At 37.9% G+C, this 20,498-nt stretch overlaps 1 protein-coding gene and 1 long non-coding RNA gene across 3 annotated transcripts in view; both read left to right on the top strand.

Moving 5' to 3' along the window:
* The window catches only part of LOC125646829 (uncharacterized), a 32,197-nt gene continuing 11,699 nt past the window's right edge, over window positions 1-20,498 (top strand). The window contains exons 1-7 of one of the 2 annotated variants that reach the window (XM_048873382.2): window positions 1-133; window positions 3,006-3,256; window positions 5,590-5,688; window positions 12,575-12,753; window positions 17,377-18,276; window positions 18,366-18,884; window positions 19,583-20,498. The exon at window positions 19,583-20,498 is cut by the window's right edge and continues 11 nt beyond it. In XM_048873382.2, the coding sequence (XP_048729339.2) occupies window positions 123-133; window positions 3,006-3,256; window positions 5,590-5,688; window positions 12,575-12,753; window positions 17,377-18,276; window positions 18,366-18,884; window positions 19,583-20,498 (2,875 nt within the window). In that variant the 5' untranslated portion in view covers window positions 1-122. Of the gene's footprint in view, window positions 134-3,005; window positions 3,257-5,589; window positions 5,689-10,881; window positions 11,010-12,574; window positions 12,754-17,376; window positions 18,277-18,365; window positions 18,885-19,582 lie in introns of those variants that run through there. The other variant, XM_056140486.1, reaches the window with a different exon arrangement.
* LOC125646831 (uncharacterized) lies at window positions 3,342-4,573 on the top strand. Its single transcript, XR_007359831.2, has 2 exons — window positions 3,342-4,141; window positions 4,237-4,573. It is a non-coding gene; the product is annotated as an uncharacterized LOC125646831 (long non-coding RNA).

Raw genomic sequence — 20,498 nt, 5'->3', positions numbered from 1 at the left:
GTTATTATGGGGAAAACTGTACGTCATACATAGACACATGCATGGTCTAAAAAGACTTAAAATTCTGAGGAAAACATTGACAGGATAACAACTTTCTATCAGTCTGTATTACAAGGGTGTGAATGGACTTGAGGTAGGTAAATGTATCTATTTCACATTTTGGTTGACCTCATGTTAACACGTAACCTCGTGCGATATTCAGATTGTATGTCGTTTTGCGTCCCATTCGAGAATTTTCTTCCGATCATCATGTAGTGCACCACGCAGAATATGAGCATTTTCATACCGCGTGGTGCGAAAAAACGTCTTCCGTGATTAAGATAATTCATTAAAATCCACGTGACCTAAGTGGATGGACCGGTCTAATGATGTAGAAACGTCACAAACCCAGAATTCAATACGACATATCTGGATCCAGACTTAGCCATGATGCTCAGGGCTCTAGCAGTGAGGTTTTTTCTATCCTATTGTATATGTAAAGCGCTTTAGGGTATAATTGTCTTGATTGTACAAATACAAATATTTATTTATTGGCACAAACACAATTACAATAATGGGTAAAGGCCCATTGAACATCATTACATAATCTTTATGTAGTCGAAAGTATTGACTTCTGTATTCAAAACAGTCTCTAATAAATTTTACAGTAATTTTTAAGACTTTATGTATATCACTGTTAAAATATATTTGTAACATGTATCTTTCATTGTCCAGAGTAATATTTTTCTGTGTTATATTGTAAATGTTTCTAAGATAGGCGTTTCTTAGCTTAGAATAAGATTTACATTGAAAAAGAAAATTGATTTCATCCTTGATCACACCAGTATTGCAAGCATTACAACATCTTTCATTCATTGATGTGGAATTATATCTACCACTTTCTATTGCAAGTTTATGTGCACTTCATCTAATTCTACTACGAGAGGATCTCTCAGATCTTTTTCTGAGTAAATCAACATATAGACTTCTTTTTGGACTAATATAAAGCGCTATATAAATGTATAATAATAATTTTATAGTGACACGTGACCTCCGTTTTTCGAGTAACATTGTCACAATGACTTGACTTCCTTTCTGAACACATCTTCGCTAGCCAAGGGTGACGCTCCACGGTGTTTCTCGTTTTCATACTTTTTGGCCCGTAGACTTTTGGAAATTTCATTGAACTGAGTTTTTATAGATTTTGAACTGATATTTAGTGTGCATACCTGTATGTTAACGAGCAACACATTTCTTGTGAAAAGAGAAACACCGTGGAGCTTCACCCTTGGCTAGCGAAGATGTTCTAAACAAAAATGGATTGACAAAATTTAATATCAACAAGATGTTCCTTGTCCCTTTTAATTCTATTTTTCCTATTAACAGGTAGTTCTTTGGATTGCCGACTACCGATTTTTTAAAAATATTATTGAATAAACAAAATATACGATGTACAGATAAACGTAAATACCACATCTAAGTGGCGTTCAATGTTTTGGCCTGACAAAGAAGGACAATAACAAAAGTAAATAATTTAAAATGTTATTTTCCGTAACCCTTCAACCTTTTGATTGGATAACAAGGACTGTAACAAAAGTAAATAATTTAAAATGTTATTTTCCGTAACCCTTCAACCTTTTGATTGGATAACAAGGACTGTAACAAAAGTAAATAATTAAAAATGTTATTTTCCGTAACCCTTCAACCTTTTGATTGGATAACTAGTTTTTCTGGCCGGCGCGTAAGCTACGACGTAATAATGGTGGCCTGTCTCAGTCTCGCGGAAAGAAGCGCGTGGACTTGTTGTTTCGTGTTTCACGTCACGTCTATTTACAGGTCTTTGTTAGATCATCTGACACAATAGTATAAACCTTGTTTATCTGGTCTAGACGCAATACTTGGATGCACTCCAAAGGTCTTGGAGCTTGTGGCTTCTAGCAAATCTTCTGTTGCAAAGGAACACTTTTTCTCCGACTTGAATTGAAGGATCCCCATTGATGTCGTTTTGGTGCCTGATACGTGGTTTTCTGGATTCTGCCAATACATCAAGAACATTTTCCTGATGTTGTTACATGTATTCATCATAATTACGTCATCATTGCACTCAGAATTTGTCAAAATTGTACTCACAATACAATCCACCGGAAGTGTAGGGTAATAATATAGGATTATTGAACTTATATTGGTGAATATTGGCACGAGTTGGCTGTGAAGATGCACGAGCTTGCGAGTGCATTTTGACAGCCAACGAGTGCCAATATTCACCTATATAAGTTCAATAACCCTTTTATTATATAGCTAAAGTATTTAGTTGTAAAAATTATATCCCTTTTCACTCAAACTACTCCAAAATAGACGAGAATTAATCCATTTTGGCAGTGTGCAATAACAGTATGCATTTCTTAACTGTTCAATATTCAACCCGTCATTAATGCATGAAGCAAACTGATTTTGTAAATGGAGACATCATAATTTATGTACAGTAAACCATTTTGTTTAAGTAAATAGCAAATACCGGCTCTGTCAGATTCGGAGGACCGTCGTCTGCCATTTTGGCTTGTTTACGTCGTTACGGTAACGTCAATATTGAACGCTCATACTCGGAATGTTTCGGGCGCATACAATTTACGCAATGCAAAGTTAGCGTTCAATAAATTCTCAGGATAATGAACACAAACATTCTCTAGATTTTACGCAGATTTTATATCAGACTATTTATTAACTATATAATAAAACATAATTATTTATCAATAGCTATTTATAGAGATATGTATGCCAATTTATAGAGGCAAACTTTACCTGTGGTGCCCCACACCCACCCATCCCCGACCCCTTGCACAATTACACGTTGTTTTCATCTAGCAGTCGTTCGGGAATTAACCCTGGACTGATACAGACTGAACGTATTTTTTGTTGTCGTTTTGTTTTCACTGAATAAAGTAGGGACGATCTTCTCATTTTGGGATATGCTGATGGGGAATACCATGTCAAAGATATCCTTGAACTAAACATATACAATATTTCAGAGTTCTATCAACTGTGGCTGTGAACTTACTGTCCATATGGCACTGTACCACTGCCACTTTGACTTTGACCCCTGTGATGTCAGTGCCAGGAGATGTCTACTTGGCTGGTGTATTTACTCTAAAAGCGTCAACAGGCCCCGGGGGTGATTGCAATGGTCAAATTTCTACGTCATCAGTAATGGAGCTGGAATCAATCAAGTGGTCTTTGAATCGATTGAACGAACACAATTACATCCCTGGAGTCAGGTTAGGTACGGTACATCTCGCGATAGACTAACGATCGAATGACACGCCTATTTATTCATTTATTTTTTACTTCCCTTTAAAAGATCGAAAACTCTCGATTTTTCTGACGCAATGCCTGTATTAAATTTCTTCTATCATAAATGACTGCTATACTAAGTTTACAACATCATTTGGTGGTCACCACAAAAGAAAACTAGATGTTGTCATTTAAGAAATAAGATATCATTTTTGAATGTTGTTGGGATATGACATAAATTTGGTCACGTGATCAAATCCTATAACGCCCGAAAGGCGTTGTAGTAGATTTCATCACGTACCAACTTCATGTCATATCCCAATAACATTCAAAAATGATATTTTATTTCTTATATTTATATTTTCTATTTTGATTTGTGTTCTTACCGAGCTTCCATGATTATGTAGCAGATGACCAAAACAACGATCGTAGAACACAAAATATTGTTCGTTAGAGTTTTATCGAATAAAAAATTAGGAATAATATCAAAGAGAATATAAGATATAGATATTTAATTGATGTTAAAAAGACGAAACATGTGTAAAATAAAGATAATTTAGAGCGTAAAGTTAACTGAAATGACGACAAGAAGAGCGGAGTAAACTACATCCGTGGTGTGATTTGTCGCGATCAGCGATGGAGAAACTGGTGTCGGTCTAGCTTACTAAGTTGAAAACGCAATTGTTGATCACAGATTTCGACAGAAATTCAAAGGATCTGAGAGAATTGATGGTGGATATGATGGGTCAAGTTAACGTTAAGCTCTTAGTCAGGTTTTTGGAAAGAAACAACGGTATGTTCATCGTTAGGACTCGCGGTTGTAGCCATGCAGGAGACGATTCAAGACAGTAGGACAGATTTAGACAAAATGCAGGTAGGTTGCGTCTTTTATTTACCTTCAGTGTGTGTAAAAGAAAATAAAAACGAACTGACGGAGTTTTTGGTTCACTTGAAAGATTTCTATTGTAGGATTTAAATGAAGACTCGCACCGGTACCCTGACATGAACATGTAAATTTTTCGAGCCTCAAAACCAGCCTCGCTTATGATCATGCCGAGTCATAGCCGTGATGAAAGTTGCCAGGAAACAACAGGTTAACTTATCATCATGAAGTAAATAGGCTTATAACTCTGCCTACATATTTTCGCTTCCAATATCATAGAACTTTATAAATTCGCCATGCAGAAGTTGCAGACGGTATTTAAAACTGTATAAAATGAAACAAAAGGACGATATGTTTAATGTTTCTCTTTTATAAATTGATTAAATTCTTGTTTGTTTACAAAATAAAATCTGTATAAATATATTGCTGCGTTTGTTTCTGTTATGATGTCATTGCAGTGGCGGATCCAGGTTTTACGCAGGGTGTGTGTGTGTGTGTGTGTGTGTGTGTGTGAAAGTCAAGTATTAGCCAAAATACTCACTATTTTGGGTGCCAATCTGGAATTTTACTCACACTATTTCTATTATTTAAATTTGTGGCGAGAAGGGGGGTGGTGGTCTAAATCCCCCACTACATTGCATAAGCAAGAAGCCAGGTGAAAATACAGGAACTGACGTTTGAAGCGGTGATTGTATTCATACGCAAGAACAAACTGATCACGTGACCAAATTCATGTCACACGAAATTGAACATAGATTTCATTAGTACTGTCATATAAGGAAGTGCATTGGCAAATGTAAATATAAGACGGTAATACCCGCACGCAAGTGTTTGCCTTTAAATGTAGTCTACACCATATTCTTGCTGCATATGTCAACATCCCTAAACCCTATTTCATAATTGTTGAATTATATTTTTAAGACAATTCAGATGATGACCTTTAAATCATTCCTGCTTCACATATCAAGATACATTGAGTATTCTGATGAGCAAGTGTCCTGTGGTCATACCAACTCCCATCATTTTTAAAAAAATAATAATAATCAGTATTTATAAAATGGTTGAGATTCCATTCTTTTGCGTTTGACCTGATAGTAGTATAGGTGGCTGTACTGTCATGGTTCATTACTTCTTTTGTTTACCCCCCCCCCCCTATACAGCCGCCTATACTACTCCCGGTATTGTGCGGTCTTCATAATGATATTTTACTTTGGTACATGTATTTTGATCTAGCTATATGAATATGCAATTTTATAAATAATAATTATTGATGAAGGACACGACCAATCTTTTGATGTACATGTATATTGTAATTAAAATCTTCTATTACAGTTCTTTTGATGTACATGTATATTGTAATTAAAATCTTCTATTACAGTTTTCTAATATCATTGTGAGTGAGCTCTTGTCTAGAAATTGGATTTGTATTCCAATAACAGGTTTAATCGCCTATCCGACATGCATGACCGAGAAGCTGGCAGGTTACAGGGCGGTGGAGATATCAACAGCGATTAAGGAGAAGTCCCAGAACATCGTAGGTAGGGATAAAATATGCAAAAAACGTCAAAAATCATCCCTTATATATTAGTTAGAATTTAGGTATGGACAAATGTACAAAGCGCTAACCAATTTCTCTATACTTCAGAACAAAGCATAGAAAGATTTTCAGAAATGCATGAATAAGTGTTATTTGACGAAAGTAAAAGAGTTTAGAACATTTGCATACTTAGAAATTGTCACCCCTCTTTTGACTTACCACACAATCCAGCTCTCATCCTTACATGTATTAAGGAAAATATTGAGAAAATTGTATTCCCTTTGTTATATGATAATCAAACATCCCTTTCCTTTATTTTATGTCATCATATGCCTTATTTTACCGCTGTGATTGTAATATCATGATGGAGGCAGTCATCGTGGTAAACAGGAAGTCTTTATTGATACCAAACCTGCGCAATACAATACCAACATTTCAAGAAGGATAACTCCAACTCCGTATATTACATCCCCTTTCCTTTGAATTAAAGTGATGTACAATGGATAATTAAATTACTCAATATTAATCTGAGATTAAAATTTACTGTCCAAGTGTGAAGAGTCTTATACCTTTGAAAGTTCACCATGAATCTACATGGGCTATTAAACAAAAGAGAAAAAGTTATATTTTTCGTTCGACTTTCCGATACCATCAACTTTGAAATATAACAACTAACTGAAGGTTTATACAGTACATTCACATTTCAACATAATGACTAGATAACATGATAATGACTAGATACTTTTCTAGGATTTCTCCTAATGCATCACATAGGCATTATTATGGCCTTTCCACATGTGAGCATATACACAGAACTAAAAACCTTTATAATCATGCAATGTCACATAAGGCATTATTATGGCCTTCACACATGTGACTAGAATTTCACTAACAACACTGCAACACTGTTTCACTTGGTGTAGTCGGACAAGTAAGCTGGTCGACGCAATAGCCTTCCAGACCGTGACTGAATGGATGAGTCTATGATTGGTGTTTTGTCCATCGGTTTGCTTGGAGGTTGTGTCCCTGCTGATTTTGGTTGTCGTGACGTGTTGCTGACTGGAATTCCTCTTGCAGTAGCAAGTGTGTTGCCATGTTGATTGGGTTTTGGCCCACCAATCGGTACTGCTAATTGTGGTTTGTTGTCTGGTTAAACCATGATTGGATCTCCTCGAGTTTTCATCAGCATACTTGAGTTTCTACGGTATTCTCTTCCGCGGTTACCTGCTTTCACTACATAAGAACGTGGGTAATTTGCAGGACCTACAAACTCTGCGGGTTTCCATCCTTCCGGTGTTTTCATTCTTACTGAGTCTCCAGGTTTGAGCTCTTCGCGTTTCTTTGTGTCTTGATCATAATGTTGTTTCTGTTTTGATCGATAGTCCATAAGTTTTGACGTAACAGTTTCTGGCGCAATGTATGATGGTTGACGCAGTTTAGTTGTGATCGGTAGTCTAGTTTTGGCTCGTCGTCCCATTAGGCGCTGTGATGGCGATCCTGTGTCATTGTCTCTTGGTGTATTACGAAGATCTAGCAAACTGAGATACACGTCGTCTCCTGTTTCCTGACATTTGTGGATTATTAGTTACACAGTTAGTTAGTGACCTGATACGGAAAAATACATGGTGTGAAAAGAAAACCCGTATCGGGCGAGGCGAAGCCGAACCCGATACGGGTTTTCTTTTCACACCATGTATTTTTCCGTATCAGGTCACTAACTGACTGTATAACGAATTTATCACGTCGAAGACCTCTAACTGTATATGTGGGGGTCTATATCATACAACTTAGTCAAATGTCTTTCCTTTTGAAACGGCTGCAAGTCGAACCCGACGATAAATAAAATTACTCGCCCAATACGGATTTTACTCGCATGATACGGTTTTTTTCACGGCGTCATGTGACCAAGATCTGACCAATCAGATTTCAACAATTTTGTCTGAGGCGTGATAATATATTTTTCACAGTTTGTACTGCCCTTTCCCCAAGACTGTTGGATTGCTGGTGTAACGGTGATGACGTTATGTGCAAAATTCCATATGCTGATGTAAATTTGGCAAATTCTGCGCTGGTGTACTGCGGTCCGTTGTCACTTATCAACGTGTCCATGATTCCATAGCGTGCTCCTTTATGTGCTTGATCACTGTTACTGCTCGTCTGTCGTTTTTCAGTGATGCCACCTCTATAAAGTTTGAGTAGTAGTCTACCATGATAAGATAATGGCATCCATTGATTTCGAATAAGTCGGTTCCGACCTTGCTCCATGGTAGCGGCGGTATTGGTTGAATCACCATAGGTTCCTTCTGCGGGTTGTTGCGGTGCGTCAGACATGCTGAACACCTGCTGACGATGTCTTCAATTTGTTTGTTCATTCCTGGCCAGAACACGAGTTCCCTGGCTCATTGCTTACATTTCAGCATCCCGAAATGAGAAGAGTGGATAGTTTTCAACGTTTCAACGTCTCGTTTCTGCGGGAATTACGGTTCGTTCTCCTCGGTATACGATTCCGTTGTATGTAGACAATTCGTCCCGGAAATCCCAATATGGTATGACTTCTATCGGCAAGTCGCATTTCATTTCGGGCCAACCGTGACATATGACCTTAATTAGCATCTGTAACTCCTCGTCCTTTCGCGTTGCCTCTGCGATTTCAGCATAGTTATTCCCTGATAGTGTTTCGATTGCGAGTACCATCATTTCATCGTCGATTAAGTTTTCCGCAGTTTCTGGTAGTGGTAGTCGGCTGAGACAGTCTGCGAGTCCGATTTCCTTTCCTTTAACATAAACGAGCTTGAGTTCATACGGTTGCAACTTGAGAAGCATTTTTTGGATTCGCATTGGAGCTGTGTGAATAGGTTTCTTCATTATAACTTCCAATGGCTTGTGGTCTGACTCGACAGTGACATCTGATTTGCCATATAGCAACTTGTGGAATCGTTCGCATCCAAATACCACGGCTAACTCTTCTTTTTCTATTTGCGCGTACCGCTGTTCCGCCTGTGTCAACGCTCTTGATGCATATGCTACAACTCCGTTTTCTTGTATAATAGCAGCTCCTAGGCTTAGGCATGAAAAAACTTTCCAACGTACGCAAGCATTCCAAGTACAGTTTCTAATTCCTTTTTGTCTTCAGGCTCCTTCATCATTACGATCGCCTTCACTCTGTCTTGAGTCGGTTTCAGACCTTCTCCCGTTAGTCTGTGTCCTACATACTCCACTTCTGGTTTGATTAATACACATTTTGCGGCGTTTAGTTTTAGACCGATTTTCCTTGCCTTGTCTAATTCTTTCCTGAGACGACTGGTGTGCTCTTCCAGTGTTTTTCCGTGTATTAATATGTCATCAACCACTATTTCTACGCCTTCCATGCTTCCGAAATGAGTTACCATTTCTCGTTGAAAAACTTCCCCTGAGCATTTTACACCCATGGACATCCTGAGGTAGCGATAACGACCGAAGGAGGTGTTGAAAGTGGTAAGCATAGAGCTGTTTTCCGTGAACTTGATCTGATAATATCCCATATTGGCGTCAAGAGTTGAGAAGTGTTTGCTGCCGTGTAGCCTTGTAACTATATCGTCTATGCTGTTCATTAGGAAATGTTCTCTGAGTATCGCTCTATTGAGGTCACTCGGGTCGATGCAAATTCTGACACGTCCGTTTTTCTTTCGTACGCACACCATACTGTTCACCCAGTTTGTTGGTTCCGTCACTGGTTTCAGAATTCCACATTGTACGAGATGATCAAGCTCTTTTTTAACCTGATCTCGAATCGCAACTGGTACTGTTCTAGGTGCGTGAATGACAGGTTCCACAGTTTCATCAATTTTGATTTCGTATTCTCCTGGTAACATTCCGATTTCACTTCCGATGACGTCGGCATAGTCACTTGTAATTTGTTGCGTCACAGTTTTCACTGTGTTGACTCTGGTAATAAGGTCGAATCGCATGCAATCGTTTCTTCCGAGCAAGTTTAATGGACGCAACGTGTTCGATAATTTGAAATCTGACGTTTCGTTGTACTCCTTTGTAGGTACATGGTAAGTCAATTTGTCCGAATGCCTGAGCAACTGAATTTAGAAATTGACACGGGTGCAAGATGTAACGTGCTGTCAAGGAGCACCGCTGAAAAATTTCATCCTCTTACTAACATTGAGAAAAGTCAAATCATTATCACCGGAGTGAGCGGAAGTCCAAAGAAGGCATTCGGACAAATTGACTTACCATGTACCTACAAAGGAGTACAACGAAACGTCAGATTTCAAATTATCGAACACTTAATGTCCATTAATGCTCACCGTGCACATGGAATGTAACGTTCCAATCACTATCATCTTGCGGCGCTCTTCCGATTTTTGCTGTGAATACATCTTGTAGTGTACACTGCTCGAATATATCAGTCACTTCATTAGTGTCTTGCATGGGAGGTAATTCTTCCTCTAAATTGTGAACCCCAGTAGGCCTGTTTGTGTGACCTTGACCTCTGTGTCTCTGATTGCGCGTATTTCCACGGTGTGTATCTCTCTGCTCTTTTTTGTGCTTTGCATAACGATGATGATTTGAAGTGTCCCTTCTCGTTGCATACATTACAATGTTGATCATACGCCGGGCAGTTACGGTATGCATGGTGTTTGCAACATCGATTGCAGTATGGATTTGATCCTTTGTACGTATTCCTTCCCCGTGAACGACGTGATGTGCCACTGTTTCCCCTCTGACTTATTTGGTAGCTTGCGTAGTTAACCTGTGGATTTTCCATGTCTAGTGACTTCAGGTGTGCGGTTGTGAGTTCCACCTGACGACAAGTTTGAATCACTCTGTCCAGTGTTAAGTCTGTGGCCGGAATTTCCATTAATTTTTCCGAACATTTCCGATCGTTCACACCGTTAATTATCATGTCACATATTAGCCCTTCTTTTTGTTCTCCGTACTCACAGAACTCTGCTTTGCGTTTAAACTCACTGATATAGTCCATTATCGTGTTTTTGCCTCTCTTTGTATTGAGAAATTCCTGCCTTTTAATGTTTCTGTAATTGTGAACTCCAAAGTGTCTGTCGAATTTCCGGAAAACCGTTTCCAGGTCGTGTTTATTTTCAGCGTCACGTGCTTCTATGTTTTGCTCTTCATTAGCCTCGATTGCCTCTGCCCAAGTGAATGAATCGTAGATTTTCACTGCCTCGTGGCCCATGTTGGCTAGCAACATTCCAACTTTTTGTTTACCGGGTTTGTCATCCAAACTTTGGGCATCCAGGTGTACTAAAAAATTACGTTTGTAACGCTGCCATTCTTGGGCTCCTGTATTTGGATTCGCAGGATTAAAATCGGGTAAAGTTTTAATCTTGTTTCCTGCCATTTGTGAGTTTAGTCTATAAACTATTTATTTGCGTAATTTTTTGTACAAACCAGTGTCTCTGTGTGGAGCAATGAGTTCAGATTCTGACACCATGTAATATCATGATAGAGGCAGTCATCGTGGTAAACAGGAAGTCTTTATTGATACCAAACAAGCGCAATACAATACCAACATTTCAAGAAGGATAACTTTAACTCCGTATATTACAGTGATTATATAAAAAGTCTAAAAATTCAAGCACTAGATGTGTCACAAAAATTACGATCAACGTGCACCAGTTCTAAAATCATAAGAGGAATTTCAGTCTAATTGAAGTCTTATTGAATTTGCCAGCATATAATAGATCTGCTTTATAAAAAGACAGAAACATGTTTGTACGTTGTGTTTATGAATTCTCTTTAGAGAAATGGACAGACATTACCCACATCCACTTCTTTTCGCAAACCTTCCTGTTTGAGTCTATAGAAAACGTGTAAATGCCGGAACCGGTTACGGTTTCCGCTTCGACCGACCTTTCTCCTCAAATACATGGATTTGTGTAATAGATTAGATATTCACACAAAAAAATCGGAACTTACTCGCTGTATATTCATTTTCACCAGCTCTCTGTCTCGGGTTTATTGTATATTGGCGGTAGAAAAAAAATCGAAAATCAAAAGTCAGAATATTTGGAATAATTATTAACCATGCAGTTCTCTCTCGGAAAACTATCTGGCATTTTACATTTGATTAAACATTTTCTGTTTACACTAACAACATTTTTGTTAACTACATGTATTTCAAAAACGTCATGGCGATGAGCAGGGAACATGTAAAAATGGAATAACAGCGAGTAAGTGGAAACATGGAACACGAAAAAAACCCAGAAGACATTTAACACAGGTAGTGACTGTTGTAGACTTTTAGTGCAAACTCCTTTCTGTATTAAACACCGGGTTAGGATAGATTCCCACTGCCCCTTGCTTGTCGTGAAAGGTGACTAAATAGGGCGGTCATTCGTATGAGAAGCAAAAACCGAGGTCCCGTGTCACAGCAGGTGTGGCACGATAAAGGTCCCTTCCTGCTCAAAGGCCGTAAGCGCCGATTATTGCCTAAATTTTGCAGCCTTTCACCGGCATTGGCGACGTCTCCTTATGAGTGAAATATTCTCAAGAGGGATGTTAAACAATATTCAATCAATCATTAGAAGTGAAAGTCACGGATCTTTCGGAAATGACCTTGAAAACGGAGGCACAATAAATATATGTTACTGTTACGGCCTTGAACTCCATGCAAAGGTCAAAGTTTATGGTGACTTCTCTGTGTGAGTGAAAATGTCTCTCTCAAATAGGAAGTAAACAGCAATCCCCCCCCCAAAAAAACCCCATTTGTAATCATATCTTAATGTACTCAGGGGGAAAACACAATACATTTCTCTCAACAAAATACGTGTAACGATAACGACTTTGTGATAAACTAAGTAATTTTTAAAGGCAACAAGTAACCATCAGTTTGGGTGTACATGCTGAATGATAACTCCTGGTATTATGTTTCTCAGGAATCGTCGGAGCCCAGAGGAGTTCCGAGTCCGAATCAATGTCCACAGTTCTTGCTCACCTTCCGGATGTGATGTCACCTCCCATGATTTCATACGCTTCCACATCCGTTTCTCTCAGTGATAAAATGAGATTTCCCAACTTCTTCAGGACGATCTATTCAGATCAGATACAAGTTCAGGTTAGTCTACCGAATTCATAAGGGAAAAAACTGAGTTCAGTACAGCTTATACAACTGATTCTGTATTTACAGGTGTGCACTTTAGAAAGAGTGTGTTGCACCGAAGCGGAAATTTTCCCTAATCGGAGCTCCGTGCCAGCACTCGTGACTTTGAACTGACCTTCATTCATATTTATACTCATTGCATATTTGCCATTTAAATACCTAAAGGATTCCCAAGTACTAGGGACAAGCCTAATACATTTTATGTGTCAATACATTATACATGTAGTCTAAAGAAATTTTTTGAAATCGTGAAAATTGAATTGTCTTCTTTTTTCTGAATATCAGATACAATGTTTACGGCCACATGTTACGAGTGTATCAAATATTTAATATTCTATACTAGTACTACTACTGTCCAAAAGCTCTTACTCGTATGTATTATTTTCTACAACCAACAATTGGCAACTGTACATGACTCTGACCACAAAACAAAATATGGGAAGTTTAATACGCATTAATAAAGTTCAACATTATTCGAAGTGCACGCGCCTGTAAAAATTTATTCAACATAGCAAATTGCTACTGCAATACATAGAAACTCAAACTGTTTAACGGTTATTTACCTTGTTTGGCCTTAAAGTTTTTCTTCCAAAGATTTGCAAAGTTCACAACGTTTTTTCGTAAAAGGCACCGTGCTTTTGTCAACAACTTTCATTCAGAAAAACATACAAGTTCTCGTTAGCAGCTATTGCATGCTGTATTCAGCGTGTTTGTTGAGAGTCCTGTTCACAAACTAAACAGTGTCCAGGTTGGAAGCTTTTTTCAAACTCGGCACATGGTAATAAACTCAATAAACAGAGAATTGACATGAAACATTTATAAAAACTAGAAGCGTATTTCAATTAAAGCTGTATGGTCCGAATTACAATATTTTTTTCCATCTCGTAAAAACGCTATTAAATCATCGCACGTATGTAGTTATGAGGCTGTACGACATATAATAAATTATTTCACCTGTTTTAACCCAAATTATTTGATTTTAAATCGATGTTTACAAATAACCGCGTCACTTTGCCATTTCAAGTGACAGTCACGTGACCAGTTCAAACTTTCAGATCATCGGTGGTCTTATCTATGTAAAGCTGTGTATTTTGTTATAACAGTACCGTACCACAAGTTTAATAGAAAAAGAAATATCAAATACATCGTAGAAATTCGTTGTTTTACGCTCTTTCAGCCTTAAAACTAGACAGATGCGTATGAGTTAATACATCATGTAGGATTCCCCTGACGCGGGTGGGTCTATTTATAGACGTCTATTATGGGATGAATTATATATGTACCCACTATATTTACTTTCTAAATAATATTCGCACTGTTTTCTTTTACATGCAGATGTTTTTAAGCATGTAATTAAGGGAAAGTTAATAACTTTATAAAGTAATTAATGTGCTTTAAAGTAATTATGTACAAAAATAATACATGAACATCGGGTCATACAGCTTTAAGAAAAAAAAATCTAGATGGAAAACCTAAAATGTGTTCGTGTGGGAGTCGAACCCGGTCGTTTTAAAAATAGAAAACATCTTTATATATATGAGTCGACGACCTTATCCTCTGAACCACGCAGTAGACCATATATTAAGGAAAATTAACGTACAGGTGAAGTTGAAAATAATACCAGTGAAGTCGTTTCGATTTTTTTAAATTTACAAAAAAATGCCCTTGTGAAACAAAATTTCGAAGCGACAGTTTTTTAGAGGAAAACTCGAAGAACATGTTCATGCTAAATTTATTTTGTTTCACGGAGGCAGCTTTTCTGAAGTTCGGGGATACCCCTCCATATCAACGCTATAAATCATAAATCGCTTATTGCTTGATTTAAACTCGAAATTTGTTTGGCTAATTTTGTCAATACACGTCTTTTAAACTTATTTTCAAAAATTATTGAATCAAGACATACGCTCCAATGGGTTTTATCATATATTTGAATAACTTAAATTTTTCGACCTTTAGGGAAATTAACATGAGACGTGTAACACCTTTTAGTATATGATTCATTGCAATTGAATGTTATGAATCATGAATGCCAAGATAGCTAATTACAATCTTGCAAGTTGTTTAGGCCCGTGGGCTATAACGCCCATCTGAGTCACCTTGCTCAAACAGAGATGAGACTCGTATATTTAATACACAATAGTGACCAAATAAATGAAGTATCTACTTGGCAAATTTATACAAATATAAGTGACAGAATGCTTGCATATTATCATAAATAAACTTATCATAAAAGTATCAATTATGTATTAAAATATCTGAACCACATGGATTTAATTTGCCTTATAAATATAACATTATCACGATGTAAGTGCTGTGGAATTAAATCCACCATATTAAAGAATCTACGGCTAATTTTGAATATAATGATTAGAAATGATATCAAAGTTAATCAATCATTAGCTTGTTTACAAAAGAAACAATCAATGAAATTTGTCAGTCCATTCTTACTTGATTTCTCTTGACAGACTTGACAAAGAATGATCATAACATTTTAAGGGAAATACAATCGACCAATAAAACACAACAATGTTAAAGCAGACGGAAACCATACAATTTACGCGTATTATAAGATTTATCAATTTTTTAATTTCCGATTGGCTGATATCAAACAACCTAGGATAAGATCATTAGGTTCACCTGCACCTGCCCTCGAGGTAAAAATAACATTTGATTTCTTCCATCATTGAGCCAAAATGAAACTGGGAATTTCTAAATTGATACAATTGCTTATTATTTTGGTTATTCAGGGGAGAATTGCTTTTTCTATTCACTTTCGATTATCTTGCACTATAATTGTAAAGATCTCTGGAGTAACAATTGTTGAATTATAGTATGACGTCGAACCCGATCTAAAGATGACCGATCAGCCATCGTTTATTAAGTCCTATATGATCTAGTGATTGGTTTAGACGTTTTGAATTATTTAGTCTTATGGTTTCGATCTTTTGAATTATTCAGTCATATAATAAACAGAAACTCTCGTCTGTAATTATTTTCGACTAGGTTTTGCAGTCTAGGTGTTTACAAAGATGGTCGGTTTTGAATCACGAGAGCTGTTCGATATGTAATGTGTATTGTACCACAGCACGATAACGCTTTGCACGATTTCGTGGATCATGATACTCATGAATAGCTTTATTCAATACCTTTCCAACGGTATAAACACGAGCCTTCAATAGTTTAAAACTTATAGTCATTTCAATAGAGCCAGTCGTTGACCACTGTTGTAAAAATGGTTGGGGAAACGGGTTGAGAATATGGAAGAAATTAGAGCTTATATGAAAGTTCGCACAAAACTCGGTCATTTGGTAATGCAGATTTTTACTGAATTGGGGGAAGTTTATGGGTGTGATAAGGTATCTTATAAGACAGTTCGTAGGCGGAGAAAGAAATTTCCGAATGGCACAGAGTCCGTCAAATTTGCAGCAAAATCTGGCCGACCTGTGACTGTAACAGGCAAGGCAAATGTCTCAAAAGTCAGGGAAATAATTGAAAGTGATGGCAGATACACGATTCGTGATATTGCCAAAGCTGTTGGCATATCGCTCTCGCGGGTGCATTTCATTTTGAAGCGTATATTGAAAGTACGAAAGATGTCTGCCTGATGGATACCTCATCTATTGACAGATGACCAAAAACGGGTACGAGTACAAACCGCTAGGCAATTGCTCAAAATGTTTCCCAAATTCAATCAGACAATTTGCAAACATTGTTACTGGTGACGAAACATGAGTTCACTATTTCGAACCAGTAAGAAAAATTGGAAACAAAGTATGGCTAACTAAAAACGGTAGAAGGTCTGTAGTTGCCAAGAGAACCATAAGCACAAAGAAGGTTCTTTATTGCATATTCTTCTCATGCGATGGTATAGTTGTACAAATTCCGGTGCCGAAGGGCAAAATTGTTACAGGTCGTTATTACCGAGATGTTATACTAAAAAAGCTCAAGAAATATTATCATAAACGACGCCCTGTGTCAGGATTTAGGCATGTTCGTCTACATCATGATAATGTTCCATCACATACATCTGAGCTTGTGAAGCAATTTTTGAAGTCGGAGAAGGTTACCGTCTTGCCACACCCACTATGCTCTCCAGATCTAGCCCCATGCGAATTTTCCTTTTTCCAAAATTTAAAAAGTTCTTATCTTGTCGTCGTTACAAGTCCCGACAAGCCCTTGGCTCAGCCATCAGTCAGTGTCTCAGAGGTCTACCTAAATCAGCGTACCGTGACGCATTTCAGAAATGGATTCAGAGATTGAAATTATGTATTTCAAACCTCGGAGAATACTTTGAAGGGATGTAATTTTCATTTCACTATTTGAGTCAAATGCTTTTTGCGATATCGTACAATACACATTACATATCGAACAGCTCTCGTATTCAGTCATATAATACAACAATTATTGACATTTTACCGGTCAATATGACTTCATAACATTTGAATTTGGTCCAGTGATTTAGAAAAAATGTCCCAAAAGTGAAAAGTCAACCTCTACAAACACAGACAACAAATGAATAATCAAAAACCTTCACATTAGCATTCAACTGTGTTCAATACATGTTACTTTCATTGATAGGTAATAACAGCTTTGATGTTGGAGTTGGAGTGGAACTACATATCCATTGTACACGAAAATAATGCGTACGGTCTTCATGGAGCTGAAGCATTGCAAGTGGAATTACAAAAACATGGAATATGTATCCGTACCGTGCATGGTTTTAATACTACATACGGGGTTGAAATATCCACTTTGAGTCAGATCATTAGAGACATCACTTTGCCGAAAGGTGGCGCAGTGAGTGGAATAGTATTCTTTGGAGGACAAACGTCTGCTGAGAAATTTTTGACGGCTATGACAGATCTTGCGCTCGGGGGAGACACCCCGTCCATTATTTTCTCAGAAGGAGTTGGTATGTCAAAACAGGTGTTCAAAGCAGAAACTCTCACAGCGTCAAGAGGAAATCTTGTCGTCAGCCCCACATACCAGCCTATGCCTGATTTCTTGAAACATTGGAAAGACATTTTCAAGAACAAAACATTACTGGCACAAGAATTACGAACAAATCCTTGGTTGGAAGATGTATTTCACAATATAAAGGGGTGCTCTCATAATGATCCATCCTGCGTTGTACCAACAGAGGCAGAAATGGACGACACCATATCGAAGAATATATATGTAGAGTTTGCTAAGGACACAATTTGTATGTTTGCAAAAGCTTTAAAAGATGCTAAAGGTGCAGTTTGTCTGAACGATTCTTGTTCTTTGCTTCAGATGAATGGAATTAGCAAGTTTTTAAACGCAGTGAAAACACTAGACGTAAACGTTTCAGTAGATTTTGAATCAATTTTTTCACAGAATAAAAGACTCGTCTTTGATGAAAATGGAGATATGAAACTAACTGAGAATGTAGATGTGTTTTCCGTGTATAATTACAGAAAATGTCTTAACGATGAATCCCAGTACTGCTTCGTTCAGGTAGGCCAGAAAAAGATTTAACGTAAATTTGATTTTTTTTGTTGATTTGTAATGAATCGTATTAAAATGCTGAAAATTCTTTCGTGTAGATTGCAAATTTCACCAACAGCAAAATTATGATAAACCAAGATGTGTTGAAAGATTATGACCAGTCTGGAACGGAAAGAAGTTATCGCAAAGCTCAGTGTAAGCAGGGTGACATCTGTACAATCTGCCTTCGACAGGACGAGCAAATCTATTACAAACCAGGAGACCTCATAGTAATAGCTGCATTTCCGATCCGCAATGTGGGAACAATGCCGCTACAATGCGGAGGTCTGCGAAGCAACGTCGGTCTTGACGTGGCACTGGCTGTAGAGCACGCAGTGGAAAGAATTAACAACGATTCAACCATTTTTGATGGCACTGAAATAGGATTCATAATTCTAGATACTTGCAACGATCCTCTCATAATTCAAGACAGGATACTTCGCCTCTTCAGGAAAGACGGTTATCCTAGGCTGCCATCGGATATTACAAACCGGATCCTGGGATACGTAGGGCCACTAGGAAGTACCCCAACGTTAGCAATGACGTCAATTACAAAAGATCTGCAAGGAAAACCACAGGTAAACAATTACTTTTGATGAACGGTAAGATACCTTCCAAGTCCACACTGTATTATATGTGAAAACAACTATAACATTACCTTTGCTGGTGTGTACGTGATTTAGGACAAAATATACATATTGTTTGTTGTTTTACTGAGCTTTTATCAAGCGCCACAAATTTTGATCTACTAGTATGCATAACCCTCAAGACCGTAGGAGTGAGGGTTCCTTATCGTACCAACACCTACTAGGATCGGTACCTCCGTTTATAAGTTCATATCTCAGAGATCCGCTACTGTCTCTTATAATGCCGAATCCTTAAGAAAGGAGCAATCTTTTATTTATTTCAATGTTTGTTGTACTATCTTGTGTTTGGCACGACTGCCATGGTCAAAAATCGAACCTGGGGCCTCCCATACATAGGCGTAGCTTGGGTTCGAATATTACCGAGGCAGGGGGTCTGCTATCGACATTTTAACAACGTGAAAGGTGTTTTATTTTTACCGAGGCAGCTGCCTCGGTTGCCTCAATGGAAGCTACGCCACTGCCATATGCGAAGCGAGCACCAAACCAGTTCAAAGTGTACAAAATGATAAAGCTGAATAGATGATTGAGAATCAATGTGTCTTTTTTGTTTGTCACATATCCTTTCTCAATATTGGCAAACCGTGCACAGGTGAAATATACTCTACCTCATTGATACCATTTTATTTCAGGTTGGATGTTGTTCTACGTCTACAGATCTCAGTGACAGAGAGTTATATCCAAATTTTGTAAGAGTTTCAACCCCGCTGAACTATACTGCAGACGCAATGGTTCAAATATCTAAGAAGCTAGGTGGCTTATACATTCAGATTATATACAGTTCGGGATCTTACGGTAACGGTGGAAAGGACGCAATTGTATTGAGTGCAAAGAAACATGGAGTCTGCGTAGCGAATCAAATAGAAGTTCCTGAAAAGTCTAACTATATCCGGGTACTTGATAAACTTCGAGTGAAACCATCAGCCAGAGTGATACTGACTTTTCTTCGGTCTCATGTTGGTCCTCATGTAATGCAAATTATCGCAGACAATATGCAGTCCGATGAGGAATTTCACTTCATAGCATCAGAAACGTTGGGCACCCGTCAGCAGTATCTCATTCCTCGGCTGAAAGGGACATTATCCGTTGCGCAAGAAATGCCACAAAGTTCATCCTACCTTCACTATTTAGAAACTAAATATCCCAAACCAACAGACGATAATTCTTGGCTTACAGACGTCATCCAGAGCCGTCAAGGGTGTTTTTATCCCTGGAGTTTCAATAAATCTACAGCTCTATCGAGGGAATGTGATCAAAACGACCGCTTATACAATAAAGACAGCCTTCTGATAGACCCCTGGGCAACATATCTTTTACATGCTGCTCTTGCTTTGTTGAAAGGGTCTGCAAGTGCTTTACGCGATATATGCTTTACAACAAAAAGCATATGCCCGGGATACTCCGATACGACCAAAGTTTTGCAATACATTAAAGACGTCAAACTAGATCTTAATCAAAATGCTTCATCGGTGCCTGTTTTTGATGAAAATGGGAATGGAAAATATGGAAATAGGATATATCTTATTGTATCTGAAGAAGGGAAACTGT

This window comes from Ostrea edulis, chromosome 6 (assembly GCF_947568905.1).
Source record: "Ostrea edulis chromosome 6, xbOstEdul1.1, whole genome shotgun sequence".
NCBI lineage: Eukaryota > Metazoa > Mollusca > Bivalvia > Ostreida > Ostreidae > Ostrea > Ostrea edulis.
The sequence above is the reverse complement of the archived record's forward strand: the minus strand, read 5'-3'. Positions and strand labels throughout refer to the sequence as shown.